General features: G+C 50.2%; 12 protein-coding genes across 12 annotated transcripts in view; 4 read left to right on the top strand and 8 right to left on the bottom strand.

Annotated features, from left to right (window-relative positions):
• Positions 1-425: 425 nt before the first annotated feature.
• On the bottom strand, positions 426-3,131 carry UREG_07676 (uncharacterized protein; the record flags this gene model as incomplete). The annotated part of the gene is made up of 1 exon (XM_002582857.1): positions 426-3,131. The coding sequence occupies one exon, from the start codon at positions 3,129-3,131 to the stop codon at positions 426-428; it is 2,706 nt and encodes a 901-aa protein (XP_002582903.1).
• A 2,165-nt stretch (positions 3,132-5,296) lies between these two features.
• UREG_07675 (uncharacterized protein) lies at positions 5,297-7,010 on the top strand (the record flags this gene model as incomplete). The annotated part of the gene is made up of 4 exons (XM_002582856.1): positions 5,297-5,537; positions 5,680-6,168; positions 6,248-6,625; positions 6,661-7,010. The coding sequence occupies 4 exons, from the start codon at positions 5,297-5,299 to the stop codon at positions 7,008-7,010; spliced, it is 1,458 nt and encodes a 485-aa protein (XP_002582902.1).
• Positions 7,011-7,317: 307 nt separating this feature from the next.
• Positions 7,318-7,869, bottom strand: UREG_07674 (uncharacterized protein; the record flags this gene model as incomplete). Its single annotated transcript, XM_002582855.1, has 1 exon — positions 7,318-7,869. One exon carries the CDS (start codon positions 7,867-7,869, stop codon positions 7,318-7,320), a length of 552 nt encoding a protein of 183 aa, XP_002582901.1.
• A 577-nt stretch (positions 7,870-8,446) lies between these two features.
• On the bottom strand, positions 8,447-9,319 carry UREG_07673 (uncharacterized protein; the record flags this gene model as incomplete). Its single annotated transcript, XM_002582854.1, has 1 exon — positions 8,447-9,319. The coding sequence occupies one exon, from the start codon at positions 9,317-9,319 to the stop codon at positions 8,447-8,449; it is 873 nt and encodes a 290-aa protein (XP_002582900.1).
• Positions 9,320-10,085: 766 nt separating this feature from the next.
• Positions 10,086-12,093, bottom strand: UREG_07672 (uncharacterized protein; the record flags this gene model as incomplete). The annotated part of the gene is made up of 3 exons (XM_002582853.1): positions 10,086-10,847; positions 10,901-11,663; positions 11,783-12,093. The coding sequence occupies 3 exons, from the start codon at positions 12,091-12,093 to the stop codon at positions 10,086-10,088; spliced, it is 1,836 nt and encodes a 611-aa protein (XP_002582899.1).
• Positions 12,094-12,435: 342 nt separating this feature from the next.
• Positions 12,436-14,981, top strand: UREG_07671 (uncharacterized protein; the record flags this gene model as incomplete). Its single annotated transcript, XM_002582852.1, has 6 exons — positions 12,436-12,709; positions 13,316-13,377; positions 13,438-13,539; positions 13,602-13,737; positions 13,802-13,894; positions 13,948-14,981. The coding sequence occupies 6 exons, from the start codon at positions 12,436-12,438 to the stop codon at positions 14,979-14,981; spliced, it is 1,701 nt and encodes a 566-aa protein (XP_002582898.1).
• A 526-nt stretch (positions 14,982-15,507) lies between these two features.
• UREG_07670 (uncharacterized protein) lies at positions 15,508-16,697 on the bottom strand (the record flags this gene model as incomplete). The annotated part of the gene is made up of 5 exons (XM_002582851.1): positions 15,508-16,179; positions 16,243-16,334; positions 16,400-16,468; positions 16,544-16,565; positions 16,635-16,697. 5 exons carry the CDS (start codon positions 16,695-16,697, stop codon positions 15,508-15,510), a joined length of 918 nt encoding a protein of 305 aa, XP_002582897.1.
• A 965-nt stretch (positions 16,698-17,662) lies between these two features.
• Positions 17,663-19,149, bottom strand: UREG_07669 (uncharacterized protein; the record flags this gene model as incomplete). Its single annotated transcript, XM_002582850.1, has 2 exons — positions 17,663-17,689; positions 17,794-19,149. The coding sequence occupies 2 exons, from the start codon at positions 19,147-19,149 to the stop codon at positions 17,663-17,665; spliced, it is 1,383 nt and encodes a 460-aa protein (XP_002582896.1).
• Positions 19,150-19,365: 216 nt separating this feature from the next.
• UREG_07668 (clp protease) lies at positions 19,366-20,359 on the top strand (the record flags this gene model as incomplete). Its single annotated transcript, XM_002582849.1, has 3 exons — positions 19,366-19,497; positions 19,755-19,896; positions 19,965-20,359. 3 exons carry the CDS (start codon positions 19,366-19,368, stop codon positions 20,357-20,359), a joined length of 669 nt encoding a protein of 222 aa, XP_002582895.1.
• Positions 20,360-20,692: 333 nt separating this feature from the next.
• UREG_07667 (uncharacterized protein) lies at positions 20,693-21,768 on the bottom strand (the record flags this gene model as incomplete). Its single annotated transcript, XM_002582848.1, has 2 exons — positions 20,693-21,470; positions 21,548-21,768. 2 exons carry the CDS (start codon positions 21,766-21,768, stop codon positions 20,693-20,695), a joined length of 999 nt encoding a protein of 332 aa, XP_002582894.1.
• A 497-nt stretch (positions 21,769-22,265) lies between these two features.
• Positions 22,266-24,059, top strand: UREG_07666 (uncharacterized protein; the record flags this gene model as incomplete). The annotated part of the gene is made up of 4 exons (XM_002582847.1): positions 22,266-22,308; positions 22,361-22,488; positions 22,712-23,089; positions 23,157-24,059. 4 exons carry the CDS (start codon positions 22,266-22,268, stop codon positions 24,057-24,059), a joined length of 1,452 nt encoding a protein of 483 aa, XP_002582893.1.
• A 784-nt stretch (positions 24,060-24,843) lies between these two features.
• Positions 24,844-26,873, bottom strand: part of UREG_07665 (uncharacterized protein) — a gene marked incomplete at both ends in the record, with an annotated part of 5,911 nt that continues 3,881 nt past the window's right edge. Inside the window, one exon of the mRNA XM_002582846.1 lies at positions 24,844-26,799. Coding sequence (XP_002582892.1) covers positions 24,844-26,799 — 1,956 coding nt within the window. The remainder of the gene's footprint in view (positions 26,800-26,873) is intronic.

Genomic DNA, 26,873 nt, shown 5'->3' with positions numbered 1-26,873 from the left:
GGTATGTTGGCCTGGATTCATTGGGCATAAGTTGACACATCACTGTCTAGTTTTTCAAAGTGGACATACACCTGGGAGATAAAGCGTCCTGAACGTTAGCAACTGTATTCATTACCTTTCTCTGATGGATGTCGGGCCTGTGCTCGCCTGGACAGCCTTGACGAGAATGGCCTAGGGTTTTGATGAGCAAGGCATAGGACCATTTGCTCATCTCTAGGAGAGTATTTCTTTGGCGGGCCGGATTGAGGAAGGCTCTTTTGTAAGTCGCGGGTGGCATGCAAAGCGACTATCTTGTTTCCAGGATCTTAGTCCGCGAGAGATAACGAGTAACTCACTCAGGGGGAGAGATATTCAGATATCATTTCCTCCACTCTCGGAGGAAGGACTTGAGTGGCTGCCAACAGCTACTCACGTTCAAAACAAAGCTAATCATTATCAGCCTTATAGCACATTCCATAGTTCTCAGCATTCCGCATCATGAAACGTTCAAGCACAACCAGCGCTAAACTGGGCGGCATCACATATTGCCCTTCTTCACCAACCGCTTCTGCCAGTTGACCCTGGTAAAGTGCTGGAAAGCCAAAGTCCTTTGGGAACTTGTTCTTGTCTATTCCCAACAGCAACGGTGACGGCTTCTTTTCCACAACCGCATCCATATCCTTCGATGATGCTGATGATGAAGCAAAGTGCCTCCTCAGAACCTCCTTCCAGGCCTCCACCCCCATAAGCTCAATCGAATGCACCCCAGAGCAAAACAAAAACAGAAACCCGTCTTTAAACCCCCTTCCCGCCTCACTACATCGGTTTAGATACCTCTGCAGCCGTTCGAGTGACGGTTTAACGGGAAAAACCGTCCAAAAGGGGATCAGATTGTACCGCATCGCTAGCCACGGCTCTAGTACAACGAAGTTTTCGACGAGGATGGAGTCAGCCGTCGGATGGCCCCGGTGCAGTTGCGCTGAGGTCCTCCATTGGCGATACATATCCGCAACGAGCGGACTGGCGTCTTCGGGATGATCGTAATCAAGATACTTGATCTGAAACCCATGCTCGTTTGCAAACGCAACGATATCGTCCGTCAACGCCTCTGCGTAGCCCCATTCTGCTTCGGAGATTTCTTCTTCAGACGACGGGGGCGGGGCATTCCAGTCCGTTCGTCGCTCCATTCCCAGCACTGTTTCGCGCAACTTGGTTGATGTCGACTTTTGCGACTCTACGAATTCATTTACGACTGTTGGACTCCTGACGAATCCCTCCGCGCTTAACCCTCCAAGAGCTCCGCTCTGAAAGTACTGACGCTCAGCGACCTTTGTGGACGAGGGCCATTTCAAGCCGCACCGAACGAGTACGATCGTGCCGTTGTTCGGTTCCAACGCGTCGAGAAGAAACCTCCGATACGCCTGAGTCATCTTTATGAATTTCAGCCTAAAGTACGCCATTCGCTGGATCATCAGCTGGTCCTGATTCGGATCCGCCATGTGGTACACTTCGATCATATTCGGGTTGCCCTCCAGCAAAGTCTGGCCCGCGCTCCTCCCCCACTCCATTTCCGCCGTCATGTCCAACAGCCCTTGATGGATCGACGCGTCCCGCGACCGCTTGACGGGCATGAGCAGTGTCTGTGGCAGCCACGGAATCCCCATCGCTGCATATAAATGCGTCAACGCGCCGTTTGTGCTTCCAATGGCCACGGCGGGGTATTTCCGATGCGCTGGAAAGTGCGCAACGACCGAATGCGTGACGCTTTCTGCATCAAACGTCGATGCAACGTCGTGCTCTGCAACGGCTTCGTTGGCGCCGACAGTCGAGTATACGGTGTTGCGCAACGAGGGCGGGAGCTTGTTGACGAGAGGCATGGCTCCGGCGAGGGGCGTCGGGACGCCGAGTTGGGGGAAGTCGCGGAAATGCAGGTACCGCCCTATTGCGCGGAGCATTGAGGATGCAGAGTCGAAGTCGGCGATGCCTGGCAGCTTGACGTATACGGGGTCCAAGTGGTCTGAGCGGCTCAAGGAGAGTGACGGGCGGATCCTGTATAATTTGTAGAGGATCGTCGACTCTATCGACAAGAGTCCCACAAGAAATGGCCAGCTGCCGACGAACTCCTTCCGTGTAGCGAAGAGAGCAGCAGAGAGCAGCACCGAGGCCGACTGAAGGCAGAGTAATCGGGATTTTTGCTTTGCCGCCGCTTCCCTTGTGTGATTTATCCTCGTCACCTGTTCCAAGATTTCCCCTCCCGCGCGCCTGATCTCGTCATCATCTTGGATCAGCAAATAGCGGCAAACGATTCTCGACATCTTTTCCGTCGCCGAGTAGTTTGCCGTGTGCGCAGCTTTCGTCAGGACATAGTGCACCGCGTTGGGCACTGTCTCCGCTAGTTCCGCAACCCAGCTGCACGGCGCGACGGGATCCAGTTCACCACTCAGTAGCAACGTCGGATTCTTCAGATTCGGGAGTACATCCGATATACGGTAATCAGCCGCCTCCCTAAATAGCGCGAGCGCTCGCCGCCACCCAGCCCGCCAGTAATCTCGAATCATGATACGAGACATGGAAAGCGGTTCGTTCCGACTATTCGTGACCAGCGCACGCAAAGTCTTGCGTATGGGCTGGTGGCTTCCGTCCATCGTCGGACCCTGCAGTACCAGTCGCCCGACTCTCTCTGGCCAGCGACGCGTGAACTCGGCAAGGAGCTGGCAGCCCAAGGAATTGGAGATGAGATGCGCCTTTTGTATGCCTGCGGCGTCCATCCAGTCGTGCAGGCCCTGCGCGAGCTGGACTATCGACACCTTACTATTCTCGCCGGTCTTCGGCATTGCGTTTGTCGAACGCCCGAAGCCAGGTAAGTCCGGTATAAAGACGCGGAACCATGGTGCGAGATGTCGTCCGAGATCATGCATGTAGCTGCTAGCGACCACCATGCCGTGCACGAGCACGACTGGAAGGCGCCCATAGTACGCTTCCGATTGCAGGGTCTGTTCCGGTTCGAAGCTGCTGCTCATTGCAGGCGAGGTGTCGCGTCGAAGGAACGGGGGAGGGCTGGGGGAGGTGAGAACGTGGAAATTAGACTCGTACCCTGGAACGTCATAGAAGGTTGAATGGAGGCGGAGATTGGGATTGAAGTCGAGTTCCATTGTAATCTGACCTGACCAGAGAAACTACCTGCTTGTAAGTGATGCGATGATGGGAAGGGGAGCTGTGAAAACTAACCTAACTCTGGCGAGCAGTAAGTAGTAGGAAGAAAGCATTGTCTCCGGAGTATATGGATATGGTAAAGACTTATGACGTCAGTCTATCTAGGTTGATACTATCTAACATGAAGAACAGGTTCCTGGCATATGTACTACTACTAGAAGGGTGCTTTTCAGACTTGCACTTCCTGACAGGACCGGAGAGATGAACCGTGCAATTCAGAGGAGAAACTTCGTTACAAGATTGCAACATGTGTCTAGATTCAGCAGCACTGTCCGACTGTACCCATTCCGAATTGCTAGGATCTGGCTTTGCTGGTGGCGTAGTAACAGCGAGACAGTCTCTGCTAGGCGGGAGTAGAGTGAGAGAAGAAACGGAGTTGATCTTTTCCGCAGAGCTGCGGTGCCATCTGCGCATGCCTCCAACCCAGCAGCTGAAGAATCTCAAACCATGCTCATCGCATTCCTCACTCGAACTTCAGATTGCGGAGTGAGCCTCTTGGGGAAACAAACACCCCCGCGAGAAAAAGGCGGTGGATGCTGCAGAGTACGCTCACTTTCTAGATGCAATCGAAAACACCCGTAGCAATATCAAGATAGCGTCGAGGTGATCAGCACGGCATTCGGATGGCGGGCGGCAGGGAGACAAGGCAGGAGAGAGGGCACGGGACAATATTAAGCGCGCAGTACGCGTAGTCGTGGCCTTTGATATTGAAGTTAGTCGATTTAGATGCTGGGGTGTTATGTAGGTAATCCGGCTACCCTCCGACTGATTACTGGAAGTAGCAGGAGAGTCTACCCAAGAGACGAGGCATTGCCTCCAAGCACCCAAAAACCAAACAGCTCCCTTGCTCTTCACTGCCTTCACCCGGCTTCATCTTTCTCCATCCCCGATTCAGGGCCGGGGAGATTCAAAGCAGCCTGCCTTCAGGGTAAATCCGGACCTAGTTGTAAACACGAATTTCATCGAGTCCAAATGTCTCGATGGCTTTTAATGGGAGTTGCCCTTTGGCCATCAATGCGTTATTGGCGCCTGAGGAGCACGTGTGGACCATGTGGATGCAACAAAGCCAACGGCGCTGGGGCAGCTTGGATTGGGCGCTGCTGATCGGGATACCCCCGACTGGGTGTCAACGACGATGGGGAGTCCAGGTGCGGAGGACCACAAGGGCGCAAACGGCATTCCGCTTGGCATTGCTTGGCAATTAGCCCGTTTTGGCCAGTTGCATTACTTAAGCAGGGTGGAACGTCCACCGCGGGAAAAGGGGGGCAAGTCGTCCTCCAGATTCAACTTCATCTCTGACTATCATCATCTGTCCTGCCTGGCATCCACATCGCCAGCTCTGTCTGGGCGCCTCCAAGACGCTCGTTTGACTCCTGTGGGCCAGGTCTCAAGTCGTCACCACACCGTGAAACTTCAACATTTGCCGTGTGACGCAACCAAAACTCTTCGCCCTGTCGCAATGCCCCAGCCACAGCCCATCAAACCGTTCAGGGCCCAGGCTGGCCCCAATTTGTCTAAGCCGCCTTAATTTGACTTTTCGGAATCGAGCTTGACGGGCTTGGTAGCAGCGAGGCCTCCTAACGGCTGCTCAGCTACGCAAAACACGCAGAGACATTTCCACCAAATACCCCTGCAGGTTGCAAGTGAATAAAGAAGTTTAATAAAACCTCCATGCAACATTCAATATTTTGAGCAAAAACTAACAGCAATTCAATGTTACTTAGTGGAACAAAAGCCCGGTGGGTCGCCTACTCAAATGACAAGAGCAGATCGCCCCCAGTCCTATTTTTGCGGGCATGCAAGTTCGCGACTTGTCCAACTCCTGGACCTGGGGTCATCCCGCCCCTGAACGCGTCTCGGGGCTCCTCCCGCAAGGGAAAATTGTCCCGTTGAAAATAATAATGGGTCCCGTATTAATTGAACATCCAAGGACCTTTGTCCTGCTTGAAGCGTTTCTTCTCAAGTCTTGATTCTACTTGCCATGAGAATGGCAGTTGTTTGCTTATTGAGCCGCGTTTCTCGCGGCTTGCCATTATTTGTGATCACTACCTCAGCTTGCCTGTGTGTACTGATTGGCATCAGTATCTTTGCTCTTTGGTTTGGCATGAACTCGGATTCTGACAATGTACCTCCGATCCTCACCCAACTTATTCCCGCTGGCCATTGTGCTTGCAAATCGTCGACAACATTCAACTGCGCAACCTGTATAGAATCGATACCCGCGACTACATCTGGAACCCCATCACTCGCGCCCTCACCATCTACCCCAGCCTGGGCCTTCCAATATGGTCGAGATGATCGCAATCTGGCTCTGAACAAGACGGAGTGCCAGACATCCTTTCCAGGTTTGTTTGAGGATGTCGACCCGTGCTGTTAATTTCTGAACTGCTCAGGGGCCTATGTCAAAGAACTCGTTGGATAGCATCGAATTGCACAACGGAATGGCACGAGCAATGATTTCGGATGGACGACTCTACATTATCAAAGTGCGCGCTGCACAGGAAGATCACCGGCGGAAGATTGTTGCTACCTTGAGCTCAATTCACAGAGCGCTTCGAGTTGATGCACCTAATATTGAGTTTGCCTTCTCCATTGAAGATAAGGTAGATGATGTCTCCGGCGCTGGCCATCCCCTCTGGGTACTTGCAAGGAAAGCCAGTGAAGAATCAGTATGGTTAATGCCTGACTTTGGGTTTTGGGCATGGGGTAACCCAGCAAGCAACATTGGCCCATATGACCAGGTGGTGCAGCACATAGAAAGGTTCGACTCTGAAGAAACGTTGCCATGGACTTCCAAAAATCCGAAGCTGATTTGGCGGGGAAAATTGAGCTTTGCACCCAAGCTCAGGCGGGGTTTGCTTGACGCCGCTAGAAGCAAACCCTGGGGTGATGTAAAGGAGCTCATCTGGGGTAAGAAGCATCATTTTGTCAGCATGGAGGATCACTGTAGGTACATGTTCATCGCCCATGTTGAAGGTATGTCCACATCTTTCATAATGATGGTGCTTCGATGGCCATGTTAGTGGGGAAGCTAGTGCTAATGAGACCTCAAAAGGTCGGTCCTTCTCCTCCTCTCTCAAATACCGCCAGGCCTGTCGATCGGTTGTGGTGGCACACAAACTGCAGTACATTCAACACTTTCACTATCTCCTTCAATCCGGTGGCCCACATCAAAATTTTGTTGAAGTCGAGCGGGATTTTTCTGACCTCTCTGAGAAGATGGAGGAGCTCCTTGCAGATCCCGAGAAGGCCAGGAGGATCGCTGAGAACAGTGTCAAGATTTTCCGGCAGCGCTATCTTACAGCAGCCGCTGAAGGGTGTTATTGGCGAGAGTTATGGGATGGCTGGGCAAGTGTGTCTCGGGGAAATTCAGCGTCGAATGACATACCGGATGAAAGAGGCCTGAGATATGAGACTTTCATCCTCTTACCAAGTGAGGACATGATGTCGTACACCCACCAACCTTAGAGCACCGAGAAGGGTATGGACACAAAGATTGCAAACGAACTCGACTTCTGTCGGCATTTGCGGCGAAAACAGATGCGGGCTGCCTCACTTCCGAGTATATTACGCGGCGAACGAATTCACCTAATGGATTTAAAGGGAATCCCCTCCAAAGTCGACATAGAAACGCGTCTTCCAGGACCAAACGAACGGCATGCCGCAGGTCTCGACCATCCGCCTTCGCGGGTGCTACTGTTAAACATAGCGCCACTCCCAGACGGCCCCTACCTAATAGCAAGAACAAAGCTGTATCTAGAAAGCAAATGTGCACGCTAGGCAGGAAGCCATTTATACAAACCGGATACAGCTTCTAGGTAATTTGAATGAGTGATTAACTAGATGAAATGTGAATAAATGAGAGTCTACTCCGTAGTTGTATTCTAACCGAAATACAACTCAACGTGCAATATGCACTCAACCACTCCCCATGACATGGCTTAGGCGCAAACCAACCTTGGATGAATCAAAGAACTTTTTCCTTTTAGCAATTTTGCTTGTTCATTCAATTGGATATATTGATACACTTTCTTTCAATAGGAGGGAAAAAAACAAGCCAAAACATAATTCAGTATCAAAGCGTTCATCCCCTCCCTCTCATGCATGGGAAAACCAAACTATTAACTAGTCAAGATATGAGCACAGCGGCTTCGGATTGAAAACTTTCCCAGGGGCATTCCACGCTGTAAAATTGTTAAGGGCTTGAAACAACTCATCATGAAGGCCCTTCATTGTATGCCAGCCATCCTGAGAAAACCCGGTCCCAGACAGCAGCGAATACGCAATCGTGTCCACGACCAATCTCCGCAGTGGACAAGACCTGGTTGTGTTCTCGCCAACATACACAGCCTGCACTGCCGTGAATGTCTGCCACTTGGACGCATCGAAGATCTTTGTAATTACCAGCTTGCTAAAGTCAGTTGCCAGTAGACGGTCGCCGAGAAGATAGGTCTCGATAAGCAGGTCCATTCCATGAACGGCAAAAGTTCCAGAGTAGATCCATTGGACGAAGAGAGCAAAGATGTGATTCTTTTCCTCTGGCAGGCCCACTTTTTTCTCTTTGCCTTCTCGGAATGAGCTGTGGATCGCGGCTTTGAAGAAGAGTGATGCCTCGCAGAGGAGGGACTCGTGGAGGTGCCAGAATTCTGCTGTTTCGCCAACGATGATATCAACCATGGTGGTGCGGCCGCTGAGTCTTTTTAAATGTCAGCAGAATAGCACAAAGAGACAATGAAAAAGTTGCTATAACTCACAATGCAAGCGGATTTTCTTCACAGATGGCAGGAAAGGGGTCACCTCCTTGGCTGTTGGCCCTTGGAATCACTGAGCATCACGTCTGTGACAAAAAGAATTCGAGATTAGGACATACCCCAGTGATTTCAACTCCACCAGCCATTCCTCAAAGCTTTGTTCTGCATATGGCCGATATTCACTTTGCCCGTCGTCAACGGACAAAGGGCGGAAGGTCCAGTTGGGCTCACCATACCTTCTCTGATAGGGCCTGGGAGGGTAGACAATGGGCGTGGTCAGCCGAAATGCCATGAGTATAAGCACTCAGCTCGTAATGTTTCCAGGAAAAGAAAGTAAACGAAAATGTGCAAGCAATGACAAGGACAGTAAGCACATGCGGCTGGGAACGTATAATTTGCTGTTATAATACAGTAGAGGAAGGATAAGCTGGTATACAAGAGGGATGGATGGTTCCGTGACCAGAGATGTGTTCATGAGAGAAAAGACAAAGCTTTCCCCTTGATCAAACACCTCCCCGGGCACTTTTCTCCAACTCAAACATCTGCGGTGAAAACGTGCCCATTCCATCCATTCTAAATTCCGCCTTTTGCCCCGCAATAGTCACGTACACAAAGTACTCCTGCGTAAACAACCTCCTTGTATTCCTAAAGAACCTCCAAAACCCAAGATTCACCTTCTTCAACGGGGCCTTGAAAAACGGCGTCTCCGCAACCACACGCTCCGCCTCCCAGCGCCGATGCGTCGCCGCCATCTCCTCCGACGTCATCTTCGGATTCGGCACCACCAGCTTCCGCGAGAACGAGACCTGCTCCGGCGTCGCGATGATCTCCCGCTGCTTCAGAAACGGGATGATCCGCCGCACCTTGATCGAGAGGCGCGTCTGGCCCTCCGACCGCGCCGCCGTGATGGACGCGATCAGATTGGTGCCGCGCCGGAAGAAGACGGCGCCCATGGCGGACATGACCACGCAGATGCCGCCAAAGGTATACTCCTGCCACCTGTCGGGCTTGATGATGGGGTCGATGGAGATGGCCCAGAAGTTGTAGCCGGAGAAGAGACAGCAGAAGAATGCGGTGGAGTAGGCGCTGAATATGTAGGAGCGGTGCGAGGGGGCTTTGAAGAGCTCTACCGGGCCGGAGGATTGGGAGAGGTCAAAGTTGAATTTGCGGAATCGGGTGTCGCTGCGAGGCGGTGGAGGGGCGGCGGGTTTTAAACGGAGCGCGGGCGGGTTCGGAGTGGATGAGGGGGGTTTGGCGGCTTTGAGAGCTGCCTGTTTGCTGGATGCATGTCGTCTGAAGATGCTGGACGCACGGCCTTGTAGCAGGCGAGCATGGGAGCGAGGCGCGGAGAGTCGAGGGAGAGTCCGCAGAAGCATGTTGAAGGAGCACCTATAGACGGTCAGGGCTATTCCGCAGACATGGCAAATCACTGGATGAGCAGTTAGCAAGGTAAGTCCACGCTTCTCCCAGGAGTTACTCACCTCCATCGCTCTCTACAACAGCTCACTTCTCTGTGATGGTTGCTCAGAATTTCGCGATGAAGTAAATAGGTAACTGGCACGTGACTAGCCTGAATCTCACTCTGCCTAAGTTGATCACCTAATCTCCAAGCTTTTGGTATCCTTCATCAGATTGCACATATATGAAATTCAATAGAATCGCCCATATGTCAATGGAAACTTTCTGTTTCTGACTATAACAGACGCAATCACGCAACTAACATACAAGCTTGTAGACCCAAGGGCATGCCGCCGAACCAGCGCCCAACCTCACTGCATGCCACGGTTGAAAAAGGGTCCCTAGAGAAAAACCATGGGCCGTCATCAAGCCTCCATCCAAGGGACACAAATCCCAATCTCTTCCTCAAAGGTGGGTTAAACACCTAAAACGCCATCCTACTCCCACCAACCATCGCCGGCGCTCAAAATATGATTAATTTTTCATGCCTCGCCATAAAGCAAAAACAAAATGCCCCGTAAACGCCATATAAAGGAAGATGTGATGCTAGATTGCCACAAAACAGGTAAAGGAAACTCATTAAAACTTGTCGGTTCGTCATCGATTGTTTGGCTACGGGTTGCCGAAACGAGGGCCGGAGCTGGGGGAGCGTGGTATATAGAAGCGGGCGCAGAGCCGTTTGTCCTACCGGATCGTCGTCAACCCAGACAATTTGCTCTCGCGATTTTGATCCTTAAGCCCCTTTTTATTGAATATCTTCCAGAACCGGAGGGTTTCATCTCCGGCGCCTGTCACCACGGTTTGACCATCTGGACTCATTGCCAGATAAAGGACGCGGAAGGTGTGGCCCGTCAACGACGCAATTTGCTCCATGCGGGGGTACTTCCAGACAACTATCTGATTTTGGCTGTAGCCATGAGTGCTCACAATCTCGTCGGAATTCTTTGACCAGGCCAGATTGCACACTTGGCTTCCTGTATCGACTTCCTTGATCAAGCTCCCAGTGGCGGTATTCCAGAATTTAATGGTTCGATCAGCGGTACCCCCGCCGGAGGCGAGTAACGAATGTTGATGCGGTGACCAGGCAATAGCTTTCACGGCAGCGTTATGGTCGGAAAATCGGTACAAGGGGGTTTCACTGAGTTTATCCCAAACTAATAACTTGTTATCATTCCCACCAGAGGCAAGCTGCCCATCTTCGGTATTCCATTTAAGCCCGCAGATTTCTTGTTTGTGGCCCGTCAATCGACGAAGGTATTGATCGGGCGAGCGAACATCGCGATGATAGATTATTCGATCCCGTGAGCCAGACGTGAGAATGTGATCATTCCAAGCAAGCGCCCCTACTCTAAGGGTATGGCCAGTCATGGTTCGTAACCGCCGGCAATTTTCGGCATCCCAGATTTGAACAAAGCCTCGACCTGTACCAATAGCCAGGTGCGTCCCCTATATGGAATTAATACTTCGTAGGTGGGCAAGGGCAGGGTAGAGCGACTCACTCTCTGAATCCAACTGACACTAGTGACGGTGTCATCCTTTAATTCACATAACTTCGTGACATTGCCATTCACCGAATCCCACATATAAACCGCTGCACCTAGTCCAACACCCAGGATGTTGGTACTCCCCCAGTCGACCAGATTGAGGTAAAAGTCATCTGCTAATTCTGGGGCATCGAGGACTTTAAACGGTACTTTGTTTATATATCTTGGTTGTTTACGGAGGCCTTGTAACATTCGCTGGCTGTCGAATCGTATTGGGGATAAGCTGTAGATGTCGGAACGGGCATTGAAATTGGAGCCACTATGGGGAGTTCTGGACGGCGTGGGGTTTTCAGATGCCTTTCTAGGAGAGGAATAGGAAAAGAGATTCTTGCTTGGCGTCGAGGGAGTGATGCTTGCAGGAGGTAAAGAAGAAGCGGCTTTGTATGAGGGTGGGGTGTGTGAGCGAGTAGGATCGTGTGAGGTCGTATATGTGGTCGTTGCTTCGGGAGAGAGCGTGTTTAAATCGGATTGTGGAATGCTGTCGCCAAAGAATTCGTTTCGAAGAATTCGAGAATATGTACGATTGGCTTCTTCCGCTACATCAAATTCGTCAGACAAGTAATTCGCCAAAATGCGGATAGAGCCCTTACTTCGTTGGAAATGTATCTCCCCGTGCGGAGGCCGCCTCTTTGTCTTTGACGGGGTGGAAGGGCAACCATCTTCGTGCAGCAAACTGTAACTCGCTTGCAAATCTTGGCCTTCGCGGTTGGGAATAAATCTGTATAGGAAATGTCAGGTTTGTCACAGGCCAAGTGCGTGATGAGCTAGAAGAGAAGTATTGTCTGCAAAGAGATCACAACTCTGGTAGCTACCAAGAGAACTTTTTGCGAATCCTACCTATCGCCGTAGACTCTCTGTCTCTTCCGACAAGGGCTTGTTCCCGGTGTCCTTTCCCTTTGTCGACCCACATCCTCAAAGTCCTTCAGCGCTTTGGCGAGGGCGCCTGCATTGATGGGTTCGGAGCCAAGCCGGGATCGAAACTTCGCGGGTTCGGGGCCGGTGTGTAAGCTATGTGATTTCGTTCTGACTGTCGGAGGAGTATTGGAGCTGGGTGGGGAGACGAGGTTCCCAGGCATAGTAGCGCGATCCGACTTCGCCCTCGCATGGGAAGGCTTTACGCGATTGCCGTCGCTTCTCCTCTCTGCCATCTTATCCTCTTCCCCGCCGTGGAACTGCTCGTGCAACAACAACAAAAACGACGAAGCTGCCGGTCGGAGCAAGCCTATACTCGAAGCTCGCGCGGGGATCGCAAAGGATAGATACGAGAATCAGATGACTGCGCGCAATAATGGGAAGGCGATGATGGACGCCTCTGCGCAAGATGGGATCTAGTGCGACAGGGAAGATGGTTGTTTTGCGGGAATCAATGATTTCGTCTGCGAGGGTGATGTCGCGCCCTAGCAACGGAGACAGGGGGGTGTAAGAGAGCGGTGGTTTGGGTCGTCCGGGGTGCAGTGAAGGAGCATTGGTACGGGGAGAGCTGCAAGGCCATGAAGAGGAAGCGCAGGCCGGTGAACAGAGGCGACGGTCGACACAGAGCTCCGCCCGTGCGCTTCGCAGACGATCGCTTTTTGCTGCTTTCAGTGTTTGGCTTCGACTTGCTCGCTTTTGCGTCCCGAAAAGCACGCCCGCTAGGCCGCACTGGGACTGGGACGCGGAACAACGTTTCTCCCCGCGACTGGTTCGTGTCGACGCTAAGCCGGTTCGGGACACTGTCAACAAACCGTTTCTTGGCGCTGCCTCTCGCTGAGCGGGATGGAGAGAGTAAGTATATCTATCTACAGGCAGTAGTAAATAACTCTGATAATGGGTTACAGTTTCCGCAACTTGGATCATTTTAGTTGGATTGAAAGCGTGCAGCAAGGAGTGAGTGATGTAGTTGACTCCATAGTAAACTAGCAGCTCGGTGGTTGCTTACGTTATTTTGCGATGGTTGATGCAACGTTCGAGGGGAGAACCACTGCAGAGAGCCAACAAGAGAGGGGAATTGGGCTGCTGGGAAGGGATCGACAACCTGAACATTTATCAGCTACTCCGTAGTTATCCATGAGATTGAACATCCTCGAATCATCGGTATTGTCTCGTTGCCACACGCCTCGCGCCTCGTGCTTCCTGTTATCTCTCTCACCAGCATCTCGTTCTAACCCGTGTCAGCTTGCAAGGACAAGCCGAATTTCCCAAGCCGCCATTCTCGGGACAAGAAATCACACCTACAGGGCCCTCTCCACCATGGCTGACTTCAAAGTGAAAGCGCTGGACTTTTGTTCCTTCGTCAATGCTTCTCCAACACGTAATAACCACACCGATCATGCTTGAGTATAAACATCGCTTTTGGGTCCGTGATGGGCTGACCGGACTTTTTTTTGCTAGCTTTTCATGCTGTTGCTTCTTCTCGTAAGCGCTTCGTCGATGCTGGTTTCCAGGAGATCAAGGTACGCCAGCCACCTCCAACTGGCAAACCACAGAGACTCGATGCTGATCCGATACCGTAGGAACGGGATACCTGGTCGTCGATTTGCAAACCTGGTGGCAAGTACTACTTGACTCGAAATGGGTCGACCATCATCGCCTTCGCGATTGGGCGCAAGTGGAAGGTCAGCACTTGATACTCCGACCCCTTAGAAAGTGCATTTTCTAAAGTATGATTTCAACACAGCCTGGAAACTCCATCTCCATGGTCGGTGCGCACACGGACTCTCCGTGTCTGAGAGTCAAGCCCGTCTCCAAAAAGCGCGCCGAAGGATTCATCCAAGTTGGTGTTGAGGCCTATGGAGGCGGCCTGTGGCATACATGTATGCGGCTCTAGCTGAGTCTTGGATTCCGAGGTAGAGCGCTAGCTGACTATTTCCAACCCAGGGTTTGATCGCGATCTAGGAATCGCCGGTCGCGTCATGGCCAGGAACAAGGATGGCACCATTGCGGCCAAATTGCTTCATATTGACCGTCCAAGTGAGATCTGGTGATGACTATCCATTGCATGAACTTTAGTAACATCGTTGTAGTTCTCCGAATCCCGACCCTGGCGATTCATTTTGAACGACAGGAGACTTTCTCTTTCAATAAAGAGACTCAACTCTTCCCTATCGCGGGCTTGGTGGAAGCCGAGCTAGCCAGAGTAGGCGGTAGCCAGGATACCTCAGCGCAACCCAAGGATGGAGATAAGCAGGAAGATGCGCCTGCCGGCTCCCTCAAAGTTATCACAGAGCGTCATCACCCATATCTTGTCGAACTGATGGCCTCCGAACTTTCCATCAAACCCGAGGATATCGTTGATTTTGAGATGCTCCTATACGACACCCAAAAGGCCTGTTTTGGCGGCCTCCTGGACGAATTCATTTTCTCCGCCCGCCTTGACAACCTCAACATGTCCTACTGCGCTACCATGGGCCTGATTGAGTCACTATCCGCATCCTCTGCTCTCGATAATGAAACTTCCATCCGTCTCGTTGCTCTATTCGACCATGAAGAAATTGGCAGCAGAACCGCCCAAGGCGCCGACTCCAACGCCCTGCCCGCGATTCTGCGTCGCCTCGCTGTCCTCCCGGCTTCCGGCAAGGAAGATACCTCCACTGCCTACGAGCAATCCCTGTCTACTTCCTTCCTGGTCTCAGCCGATATGTCGCATTCCGTCAACCCGAATTACGCGTTCAAGTACGAACCAGATCACAAGCCAGAAATGAACAAAGGCGTCGTGATCAAAATCAATGCCAACGCGCGTTACGCGACGAATTCCCCGGGTATCGTTCTCGTGCAGGAAGCGGCCCGGCTGGCCAAGAGTGACGGTAGCACCACTGCTTCAGCCGGTGTGCCGCTTCAGCTGTTCGTTGTGCGCAATGACTCCTTGTGTGGAAGCACTATTGGTCCAATGTTATCTGCCGCATTGGGAACGCGGACCGTAGACTTGGGCAATCCGCAGTTGAGTATGCATAGCATTCGCGAGACGGGAGGAACGAAGGATGTGTTGCATGCAGTGCGGTTGTTCAAGAGCTTCTTTGAAAACTTTTCGGAGTTGTCACAAAAGATTCTAGTTGACTGAGCTGGCTTTGGCGGGGGGATGAAAGAATGTACTGTACATACATACATGTGCGCAGATTTTATGCATTTGAAAGCTTCCGTCCTAGGTTGAGACATTGTTTCGTACATACATGCCTAGTGTAGCTGAGAAAGGACGACAAAAGCAGCAATTATTGAATATGAAAACGTATGTTAAACCCGAAGCTGATTTTGATCGAGGACATGATGCATTGGTTGACACCTGTTCATCAACGCTTTACAACCCTAGTCTCTAGGGAATTGAAATTGCTAAGCGTTCCTATTTCCTACAGCTAATAGTACGGCCTTTAGGTCACAGATCAAGTGAACAACTGCTCCCTTATAAAAATGTATACACATATATAGAATATTTCGAGTCCATGTTGTCTACCATGTGTCATTTCTATATCTATCAGATCTATATCCAAAACCAAAAGGAAAATTATTCATCAATTCATCCAATGCGTGGTCATGACACGTCGCTTCCACACATTCTCTCACCCATCACTATCCCTGACCGACTTATGCATCTATGCACCCCCAAGCAAATCTCCCAACTTATCCACATACGCCATTGGTGGAAGCGTCGCAGCCTCAAAGTCATCTTTGGAACTCACGCCGGTCAAAACTCCCAGCGTTCCGCCTAGTCCTCCTTCGATCCCGAATCTAATATCCGTATCCAACCGGTCACCCACCATGCACGCTCGTTGTCGATTGAACTTGAACTTCCCCTCAACAGCCACCATCATCTCTGGGCTCGGCTTTCCGAGGGATATCGGCTCCGTGCCCCCGAGCATCCGGATCAATGGCGCACTTATGGTGCCTGCGCCGGGGAACAGGGTCCCAGCATTGGGAAGCGTGCTATCGATATTGGTGGCGAGGAAAAGTGCGCCGCGCCGGATATAGTGATATGCAAGGGATATTTTGAGGTAGTTGATGTGGAAGTCTAGGCCGACGAGGACGGCGCCGACCTCTGGGTCGAGAAGAGAAGGGTCGCCGGCGGCGATCTTGTTGTAGTCTTCAGCGGAAACGTCGCGACGGTAGGCCGGATCTGTGGCGCCAATAAATGGGATATTCTCAGCTTGGAGTTCTTGCTCGATGCCGGTCTCTCCGAGGACGAACACCTTGCGTTTGTTCGGAGGTAGGTTCAAGATCCTGGAGATATAAACGGCTGCGCTGAAAGAGGAGGAAAATACTTCCTCCTAGAGTATTGGTCAGCGCGCAATTCGAGAATATCGCACGGTTAAAGCGTTTCTTCCACTCACGCGAGTAGCGGGAATTCCAAGTTTGTCCAGTTTCTTCTTGTAATCAAGTCGTGACTTGGTGCTATTGTTGGTTACGAAGACGACCTGCTTCCCTATGAAAGTTTCGTGATTAGAGCTGGCTAAAGGTCAAGTTCCAGGTTGTAAAGCAAAGTCGTACCTTTGTTTCTCAGCATTTCCAAAGTTTCGACAGTTCCATCAAAGACGATATCCCCGGACCATAACACGCCTGTGTTGTGCCATTCGTCCTGTCAGAATTTCGTATGCTATAAAGCTAGGTGCCTTCGGGGTAGAAGAAGCTGACCATCGCAGTCAAACAGAAATACCTGGCTGCTCCGTTAGCTAGCGGCTTCATAATGAACCCGCGCCTGCGGAGGAACTGGGGGAGACCTCACATCGAACCGATCAAGAAAATCATTGATCGCCTGGCTGTCACCAGTCAGGTACTTTGGCGCCATTCCTCTGCTAGCCAGGCAATGCCTAAGACCTCCTATAGTTAACGAATATCTTCAAGCAAAGAAACTAATAATTTGACAGCCAAAGGGGAGTCGCTTTCTCCAAGCCCCACCTTGTTCCCCACCTGCAAACATGACAAACATCCCGCACATTTTCGGAGACGGCCTAAAGATCTTCCTTCCCGCAACAGGAAACCTTATGTCGACCTCAACATTACGAGGATGTGATTTAATACTGGACTTTTCAAAGAAGAGAGGCGTGTCCTTATTAGCAACGTAATATGGCGCTTGTGCAAGCTGAAGAGAGGCTCGAGGGAAGGATGGGTCAAATTGTTCACATGTGTATATTTCCACTTATCGAATCTATGGCTAATCCAGGAGCGCACGACTAGGGCAAAAAGGACCCAATTATGGAGTACTTTCTGATTTCGACAAAACGGAATGGATTCTCCCGTTTCCCTAGTGAGCATAGGTCATGGTCATCCATTCGAATACCATACATCTAGCCGCCTGGCCATGGATCTGTTCACGTAAGTTGCGGATATACGGCAACTCTCGAATACAACCAAATTCATGGGCATTGGCCTCTTGCGTGTAGATAGTAGGATGGCCTTCTGTTTAAATGATAACTCTATGAACTGTAGTAAGCCCTATACTCTATAAAATTGGAAGCGGCAAAACGACAATAGTGATGAAGTCCCTTGTATTTGCACCCTGGAGACTGATTTTTTCAGTGCACCAGCTACATCATAAGAGCCTTTCTTCCCTTTGATTATGGCCCTCTGGCCCCCAGATCTAGCTCAAGTATTGGACGGGCCATGCAGTAGATAGTTCGGTAATATGAAGTAAGTAAGATAAGATATGATGCATAGATGACTCTTTTGGGAGTAGTTATGGTAATGTTGCTCAAGACCAGTGCTAAGCATGCGGTGCCTAGTAACTGGGTACTTTGGACGGATACCCGTTAGTTACCACTGGGATGTTTGTTCATAAAGCTAGAGTTAGCAATCAACATGCCGTGTTAACCAAGATTTATCAGGAAAATGCTGTTACTCGCATAATGCAAACATTCACATACAAAACCTGAGAATCAACTAACTCCATTTGTCATGTATGACTGTAATTTCCAGAGACCCTGTATGGTATAAATGGTCTTATCACCCGCAGGCCTAAACAGCAGCGCGTCTCTCGTGAAGAACTCATGATGCTCTCGAAGCTCCTGCAGATTCTCAACTGTGAGGAGTTTCGGCAAAAAAAATACGGGGATTTCGGTTCCCAGCGGCGGGATTCTCACTCGTTCTGGGATAGATGGACTGCCCCCGTTTTCCGTTTCTGGGAAACGCTTAAGGAGCAAGACGGCACCACATTTTATATTCGCCAAGTCCCCAAATGACTGCAATGCAGATTTTAGGCCATCTACCACCGTAGACTTTGGATCCAAGTCCATTGCGTTCCACCGATGGTCCTTTCCAGCCACACAGCAATGTTTGATTCCTCTTACTACATTCTTCCTCATATGAGTGAGGACGTACTGTGGTAAGTCTTTCCGCCATACGATATTCTCACTTTCTTTTTTGGTCAAACGCCCGTGAGGATGCTTCCATCTATAGGGCAATAGGTAGCGGGTGGCCTGTATATTTTGCATGTCTACTATCCGGGACAGCACTGCGGAATTGTTCACGAGACGAATCTTTGGGAGGGGCGGAAGTCTCCGTCTTCGAACAGGTGTAGCAGCTGTCTGTACCCCATCTGACTGCCCATTTTGGGTTTTCCCTTCTTTACAACCACCGTCAGCATCGTTGTTCTCTTCAGCTTGCATCCTCATTTGCCAAATCTCATCTTTCAACAAGTCTACAGGCATCATCCATGGATGCCCTGTTTGTGGATGCTCCACCAGGCTGAAATCCCCAAGTAGCTTAGCCGGTAGCCGCGCGTTCGTTGCAGAGCACATTCGCAGCGGGCTTGCGAGGATCTGAGCCCATGGGTTGCGGCGGAGAGGGTCAAAGTCCGTTTTGCGGGGAAGTTTCTCATGGAGTTTCGCGCGCGCTGCTCTACGGAGGAGGACAGGCGACTGGACGACTGTTGTCTCGCGGGGCGGAAGGGGTTCGTGCTCGTGGGTATCTGGAGTGTGGTTGGGAGAGGAAGTGTTGGAGGCCGTAGTAGGCTGTTTGGGGGTGTCGGATGCAGCACCTTTTTCAAGTGATATGCCGGTGGATGGCGAAAGGGAGCTGGAAAGCTTTTGCGGGGGTAGAGTGCTTGTAAAATTGGCCTCGGTATCAGTTTTTTCCTCTACCTCGCGAAATCCATGAGAGCTGAAGTTCCGGATTCCTTGCGTTGCGCCGGATTGGGGTCTCTTTCGACGGGAGGAACATTGATCGGCTGGGTAGGGAAAACAGGTTGGACGTAAGACAGGCCATTGAAATGCGCTATAGGCCAACAGGCATCTCTTTGTCATTGCGGAGGTTATTGCTGGTTCGCAAGAGAAGCATTGTATGGAATTGGATAACATCCGTGGTTCTGGCTAATTTTAGGAGCTTCTCACACCTGGAGCTTCAATGATCCGTGCATCACCGTTTAACTAACAAGTTGACATTATTGATTGCGCAAATTAATTCTCGCTGCCCGTTTCATCTCTATCTATTTTAAGTTGCTCCAGAAGCTCCGTGCACCCATGAATTCCTCCCGCCTCTTTTCGTTGGCAACTCGCCATGCCCTCCGATCCTCAATGCGAAGCTACTCCAGCGCGCCCAAGTTTTCACCGCCGCGAGGATGGGTCCCGACACCGTTCGTGACCGAGACACTGGTATGCTGTTGCTGCGGATCACCGTTTTATGAATACTAGGAGATCGGAAGCTAATTGTGTACGGAGTAGGGAGGTGGCTGGCATACATGTACGCGCATTGCACGACTTCAATAATAGGTGGCTGCGTGGAGGAACAATTTAGCTGACGTGTGAATTCCGAGAAGATGACATCTTTTCAAGATTATTGAAGGTAGGAGAAGGTTACTCGAGATGCTTTGCCATTATACTCGGAATAATTGCTTAAAAGGCTGCAACAGGAGCGGATAATATGTCTCAATGGAGAAGTCGACGAGAGTGTTTCGGCCTCGATAGTCGCCCAGCTCCTCTTCCTCGAAGCAGATAACCCAGAGAAACAGATCAGCCTCTACATAAACTCGCCGGGAGGCTCAGTGACGGCTGGTACGCCCATTGAATTCCTTTGTCATTCGCTCTATCCGTGCCTTTTAACTTATTCCCCTTCGTCATAGGCCTCGCTATTTACGATACAATGACCTACATCCAATCACCCGTTAGCACCATTTGCATTGGCCAAGCCGCGTCTATGGGCTCTCTACTCCTTTGTGGAGGTGAACCGGGAAAACGTTTCTGTCTCCCACATTCCTCCATCATGATTCACCAGCCGTCCGGGGGCTATTTCGGACAAGCAACTGACATCGCAATCCACGCCAAGGAAATCCTGCGAGTACGCAAGCAGCTGAACGAGATTTACAAGAGGCATTTGACCAAGGAGATTTCGCTAGATGAGATTGAAAAGCTTATGGAAAGAGATTATTTCATGGGGGCAAGTGAGGCGCTAGGAATGGGGATTGTGGACGGGATTATGGACCGGAGGACAAAGTCGAAGGAAGAAGAGTCTCGCTGACATACAAAGCCTTTACTTGTGAGACGTTTGCAAGGTTTTATGCCAGTCCGGTTTAGTATGATAGTCATGATAGAACTCTCCCCTATGTGTCGGGAATTTGTAATTTAGGAAGCATGCAACAAAGGACAGAATGAGATGCTGGAAAGAAAATCAACCCGGTTCATCGATACCATGCAGTGTCTACAGTGGATACTAAAGATAGTGAGCTTGGCTTATGAAGCTCCAACTCCGTGTTCTAACTTTGGAAATATATTCAACCCATCACAGAATGCCATGCACCGTTGAGCCTTGAGGGAATGCTAAAGGGTATAAAATACAGAAGAAGAAATAAGGTCAAAGGTGAGTTCCAAAGTGAACACCGAACCGCCGTCTTAAATAAATATGTGGTGAAATCTCCGTAGTAGAGTTTGTGGATTCAGGAGGATTACCAGGGGGATTCTGATTCCATTGGTCACGTAATGTTTGAAAGACTCTCAACTCCATAATCGTTATGTCACCTGTAAGAAGTTCGTCTCGAGGATGTATGTCCCTGTCCAAGTGAGTCCGAGACTCTGCCGCGGAACCGGATAAGAGACCACCCCGTTCATTGTCCCTTTCATCATTCTCTTCGTTTGCAAAGCTATCATTTTGCGAGTCCAATGGCTGCAAATGCTGCAATTCAATCCCATCGGGACTGGGTGCATGCTCTTCGGCCCGACGCACGCCGCGCTCTTCAAAGTCCAGGTCCTGCGGTGCACTCGTCTCTGCTGAAGGTGATGTGGAGCCGACAGATTCACCGGGAAGTAAGGATTTCATCTTCCATTTTTCTAATATGGCACCCATCATAACAATTTGTAGAATAGTAACTAGAACATCAAGCGTAATTAAACGGAGTTTTGGGATTGGACCTTTTTGTCCGATGAAATCGATGAAAAGGCCCCCATGGAGGTAGCCGCGTGAGACTTCGCCGGCTGAAGGAGAAGAAGATAGGCAATGGAGCAAGATACAGAGAATATTCGTCGTGGCGATGACGCCGATAAAAGGTTGATCTCTAGGGGGTTCGAAGCCGGATTTCGGGGTGAAGAAGGCAAACTGGACGACTGCTCGAATAGCGAAATTGATGATTGAGCAACTGCGGTACCACGGAATAGACAACTCATCAGTGCTTGCGTGCAAAACGTGGGTAGTTTAGTGTGAAAAGCGGCTTACTCCATATAGTACAGTGACGAGAGCTGGCAGTATATTAGAAGATCAAAGTCGCGAAGTAAGCGGTCGAGGAAGACAGTCTTAGCTTTTGCTCTGACCTCCTTTCTGCGACGCAGTCGGGAGTCGAGCAGCTGTGGCGTGAGCGGGTCATCGTCCTCGTTGTCGTGAGAGAAGTTGGAGACGTCAGCGATGTATTCCGCATCTTGAGGTACTGGAGCTGTCATGGAGCAGACATCTGGGGCCTTGGGAGCGTTCAAGGAAGAGAATCAAGAATTGGCTCGGGGCTCATAAGCTAGTTTCTCTCTTTCAAACTAAATACAGCTCATCCATGAATCTTTGCGGCATCCCAAGCCTTCGCGCTCGCTCAAAGCAACAGCGTTGTTCCCAAGTTCACTGATGACATGGGATAAACTGGTCATGTGACTTTTTGGTAGTCTCCGTACGGCCTCGACAGATCCCTTGAAGATGATACAACAAGCAGACAGATTGATAGATGAATACATACAGATTTTGGTTCAATCCCCTTACTAGTTCAAAAGATTCACTAGTTAACTAGTTTGATAACAAACCATACCCAAACCAGTCTTGCTGCCCGAAAACATCTTTCACCTGGAAGCCTGGCAATGATCTATGTTCAGATGGAATATTTTGTGCCATGTTTCGCATCATCAGTCGATAATGTGTATCTCGCGTGTTAACTTGGCCGATGCCATTCCGCACCATGTCTGCAAGTCATTCACAAGCCTGCTCCTCGTCCTTCACGGGTGAGTCCGCCACTACAGAAAACTTTCAATTCGGTACTGTTGATCTAAATAGCACTAAGCCCGGACCACGAGTTTTTTCGCTTTACGCGTGGCCGATTCGCCCGGAACGAGGCTAATGAGATGTCACAGAGATACATTTACTTTGACGTTGAGGAGTTGGCCCGTATCGGGGCGGCCGCTGTTGGTGCCAAATCTTGCACCAGCACCGAGAAGTTACCCTGAGGGCTTGTACAATAAAACCTTGCTGCTTACTATGGACAACGGCACGCAAGTTGTGGCGAATATCCCCAACCCCAATGCCGGCCCTCCGCACCTCACTACGGCCAGTGAAGTCGCGACAATGGAATTTGTGACTACCGACTCTTCGCCTAGCTACTCAGCCAGTGTTGATTGAGTGGTATAGGTGCGAACCGTATGCGAAACACCTGTTTCCAAAGTATATTCATGGAACTCGAAACCAAACCCCGTAGGTGCGGAGTATATCGTTATGGAGAAAGTTCCAGGCGTGCCGCTGGATTCGGTATGGTCTAGCATGAAATTCGAGGACCGCGTTGCGGTAGTAAAATCCATTGCCCGGCATCAAGAAGCGTGGATGTCTGTTTCGTTCGGTCACTTCGGTGGTTTGTATTTCGCACAAGACCTCGATGACCTAAGACACGAAAGCATGTCTTACGAAAAGGGAGGAGTCACGAAATTGGATGAAACGTTTGCATCGGGCCATCCACAGGGAGAGAGAATATTGATAACGGCAGGAGTATGGCTCAATTTGACTGTGGACCATGTAAGCCCCTTTATTATGACGTGCGATATCTCAATCTAAAGACAACATAGGGTCGACAGCAGTAGAGTACCTTACAGCCATAGGCCGTCGAGAGATCGCTTGTGTCAAAACGCTCCCGATTCTGCCCAAATCATCGGTTCCACTATACGGTCCAGGGACGTACCGGCCCACAAAGGCAAAGAAACTCCGAGCTCTGGAGAGCTATCTCACCATGATTAAAAACCTGCGTCCAGTTGACAATTCTATAACATCATGTCTCTGGCATGGTGATATCCATGTCGAGAACATTTTCGTGGACTCTAAATCCCCCAGAGGAATGGTCGGAATCATTGACTGGCAATCCACTGAGCTAGCTCCGTTATTCCACCATGCACGGCAGCCTCCGATTCTGGACTATGATGGGCCTCACCTTCATGGCCTCGAACGGCCCAGCTTACCGGAGGATCTGCCCGGCCTGGACACTGAAGCTCAGAGGGAAGCCATAGCTCTCTACTTTAAACAAGTCTTATGTGCATTATACAGAACGTTCATCCATAAAACGAACCCACGACTGTACTGCGCGCTAGAAGTGAGACAAAGCCCTACCTTTGACCTCTTGCTTCTTGCTCGAAACCTTCTGATCGACGGTGAAGCGACCTACCTTGTTCGCATCGTTGAGCTAGAGAGCACATGGGCAGACCTTCTCATAACCTCGAATGACAAGGCTTGTCAGTACCCGTTCCTTTTTTCCGATGAAGAAAAGGCGGAGATCGAAAGAGACGTCAATGGATCGCTACTCGGTATGCAAGCATTGCAGAGCGCCAAGGAAAGCCTAAGGGATTTGTTTCCGGAGCAAGGGATTGTTAGACCAGAGCAGTATGAGGAGGCTAAAGACGCTCTACGCCAGGGTAAACAATTTATCATACGAGAATTCGCCCGGGATCAATATGAAGAGAAGGTGTGGGAGGAAGAATCGCCATTCGACAATTGACAGTTATTGGTCCATGCGCACTTAGTTGGACTCAATTTCACAGGGTTGATTCTACCAAGATGCTCTTTGAATCGCGAATACATGTTATCTTGATGGTCTCCCGGGGTCCCGGCCCTGCAACAGGCTGATCTTGTTGGTTTAGGCGGCGCCTGCTTTCCTAACCCCAAATTCACAAAACGTCAATGGCTCCCATACGTAGGCTGCAATCAGTATGATAGATGCAAGGCGCGCGCCGGGGACGCTGTTCACACATTTTGACCTCTGGAAGCTAAGGCGGAAGGAATATTCAAGAGTTGCTCACCCGACCATGGGATTGCCAACTCACTATTCATCTATCCGCATTCCTATCTCTGGTCAGTGAGATGACACTCTCGGTACAACTCTGCGCGATAGCGAACCCATCACATCATGAATAAACTAAATCCTGATCTATGACTCTATCTATTAACATGATAATGCTAACGACTGTATTAGGGATGGCGCCAGAGACTTCTGGTCCAATATTGATCCGTTGGCCTTCCTCCATAACGGCCAACCTCAACTTCCTCTCAATTTGCAGTCAGTCGGACCTCGTCGCCCAGCGGCTCTAGGGACGAAACGATGGTGTCAACAGACGTTTTGAGGGATTTCGCGAGATCAGAGACCTGTGTCCTGTTCAAAAAATTACTCCAGTATATCATTTGGGCACGGATAATATCCGGCGTGACGGTAATAATCACAATTAAATCATACTGCGGGTTCCCCGTTAGCATGTACTTCTTTAAATGATAACCATTGATTTTTTTTATACCTCTGTTTCTTCATGTGTTTCAAGCTCCTTGAAGCAAATTCCCGCTTCACTTGACAAAGGTTGCTCGACCGACAAAGACGTGTTGAAAAGTGGAGTGTCTGAATCCCAAGATGCCCGTGTCACATCTTTTAGGGAGCAATACTGATGTAATAATCTATCTCGAATAGCCGCCTCGTTTCTTTTGAGAAGCCAATGGCAGCTCTTGTGTTCGGGCATTGACAGGCGACATACGAGAACATTAAAAAGCGGCCCGACGATGTCATTGATGTGAGGAACTGGAGCGTCTCGACCAGAGACTAAGGTCCCGAAGCAGACATCACCTAGGCCCGTATATTTTCCAAGTACGAGTCCCCATGCCACTTGAAAGAAGTTGGTTATGCTGAACCTGAATTTTTCGCAGTGTCTGCGCAGTACGTCCGTCTGCATGAGGGTCGCGGAATGTGACTGCAGTACTTTTTGGTGCGGCTGGCTGCTGTTGATGCCATTCTTTTTACTCTCCTGCGGATGAGTAGTGAGAATGCAAGGCTTGATGCCAGCAAGGTAAGACTTCCAGAAGTGTAAATGGGAGCTATCCTTGGCCCATTGACGCAAATAGGAAACCCATGACAGGTAAGAAACCTCCGAAGATGAGACGATACCATTGTAGGCTGACGCGAGTTCCTGGAGAATAATCAATACAGACGTAGCATCCAAAAATGCATGTCGACCCTCAAGCTTGCAAAGGATGCGTCCCGTACTCGTTCGATAGATGGTAAATTTACATGGCAATTCATCTCTGTCAGAACTGGACAAAAAAGGTTTCCGAACAACTGGCCAGATGTTCTGATCTTCCACATCTGTTACGACCTCTACCTCGACGGGGGAAGAGGCCAGCACTATTTGAAACATTCGAGGAGGATTAAAACGGCTCTGAAGGAGTACAGTCCTGAGGGCCGCATGACGATCCGCAAGTTTATTCCATGCTTCAGCAAGCCGAAAAGGGTCGATTACATCCCCAGAGGCCGACACTTCCCAAATTGTGTGTGCTTGGAGACTGGTATCGTGCGGCAGCAATCCTAAATGAGGTGAAGTGCATGGAAAAGCATCGACAATTCGCGCGATCTTTGATACTTTCTCAATCCCTTTCGCGTCGCGCTGGAGATCTTTATATACTGATCGCACTAACGAGAAGTCATTTGACACCGATGGAAAAGTTGGCGGCGTATTGCCGAGCTTCAACGCAAGTCGTGTAACGGATTTCGCTTCAAAAATATCAGAGATAGTCACCATCAAACCGTCTCGATTGCATCTTGCTGCAAATTGCATGGCGACGAGGGAATCGCATCCTAGAGACACAAAATCGTCATCGGCATCAATGTCATCCGACTCCAAGCGCAGGACTGATGCCAGCACGCTGGTCAACTTTGACTCGACAGGTGATGGGGTCCGACAATAGTGGCCTTCTTTGGCGTTTTCCCACGATCTCAGTGTGACCAATGTCGTCTTGGACGCGGCTTCCCGCAACCGAGCAAGTTCCCCCAGAAGACATGATTTTGGTGGTTCGTACTGAAGCTGGACGGGGATGCAGCACGAGGGGACTGAGCTACGAGGTAAATGAGCTCGTAGATAAAGCATCAGCTGTGATAGCCGGTTTCGTGTGTTTTCGCCTAGTCTCGTCAAGATCAATGAACCCTGGGATGCAACACCCGAATTATTAACACCGATAAACAACGCCAATTTTGAAGTTCGTGAAGATTTGGGGATTATCCACTCGGCGGCGACCTGAGTATTAGTCCCAAGGTATCCTCTGGCTGCACTCTCAACTGATGCAAGTAGCTTGTTCTCCTGAAATACACTACGCTTTCCCATAGATCTACGTCGTTCCCCAAGGATACTTCCAGTTTTCTCATGGGGGCTATCAGCAATGAGGCCGAGCAGATGCCCCATGGATTGCAGCATGGATTGCACTTGCTCCAACGGGAGGACAGTGTGGTCAAAAAATGCGTTCACTGTGAGCTTGTCTGTCTCCGGCTCACACACGATAT

The sequence above is a fragment of the Uncinocarpus reesii genome, genomic scaffold (assembly GCF_000003515.1).
Source record: "Uncinocarpus reesii 1704 scaffold_5 genomic scaffold, whole genome shotgun sequence".
Lineage (NCBI taxonomy): Eukaryota > Fungi > Ascomycota > Eurotiomycetes > Onygenales > Onygenaceae > Uncinocarpus > Uncinocarpus reesii.
This window is presented reverse-complemented; position numbering and strand designations above follow the sequence as displayed.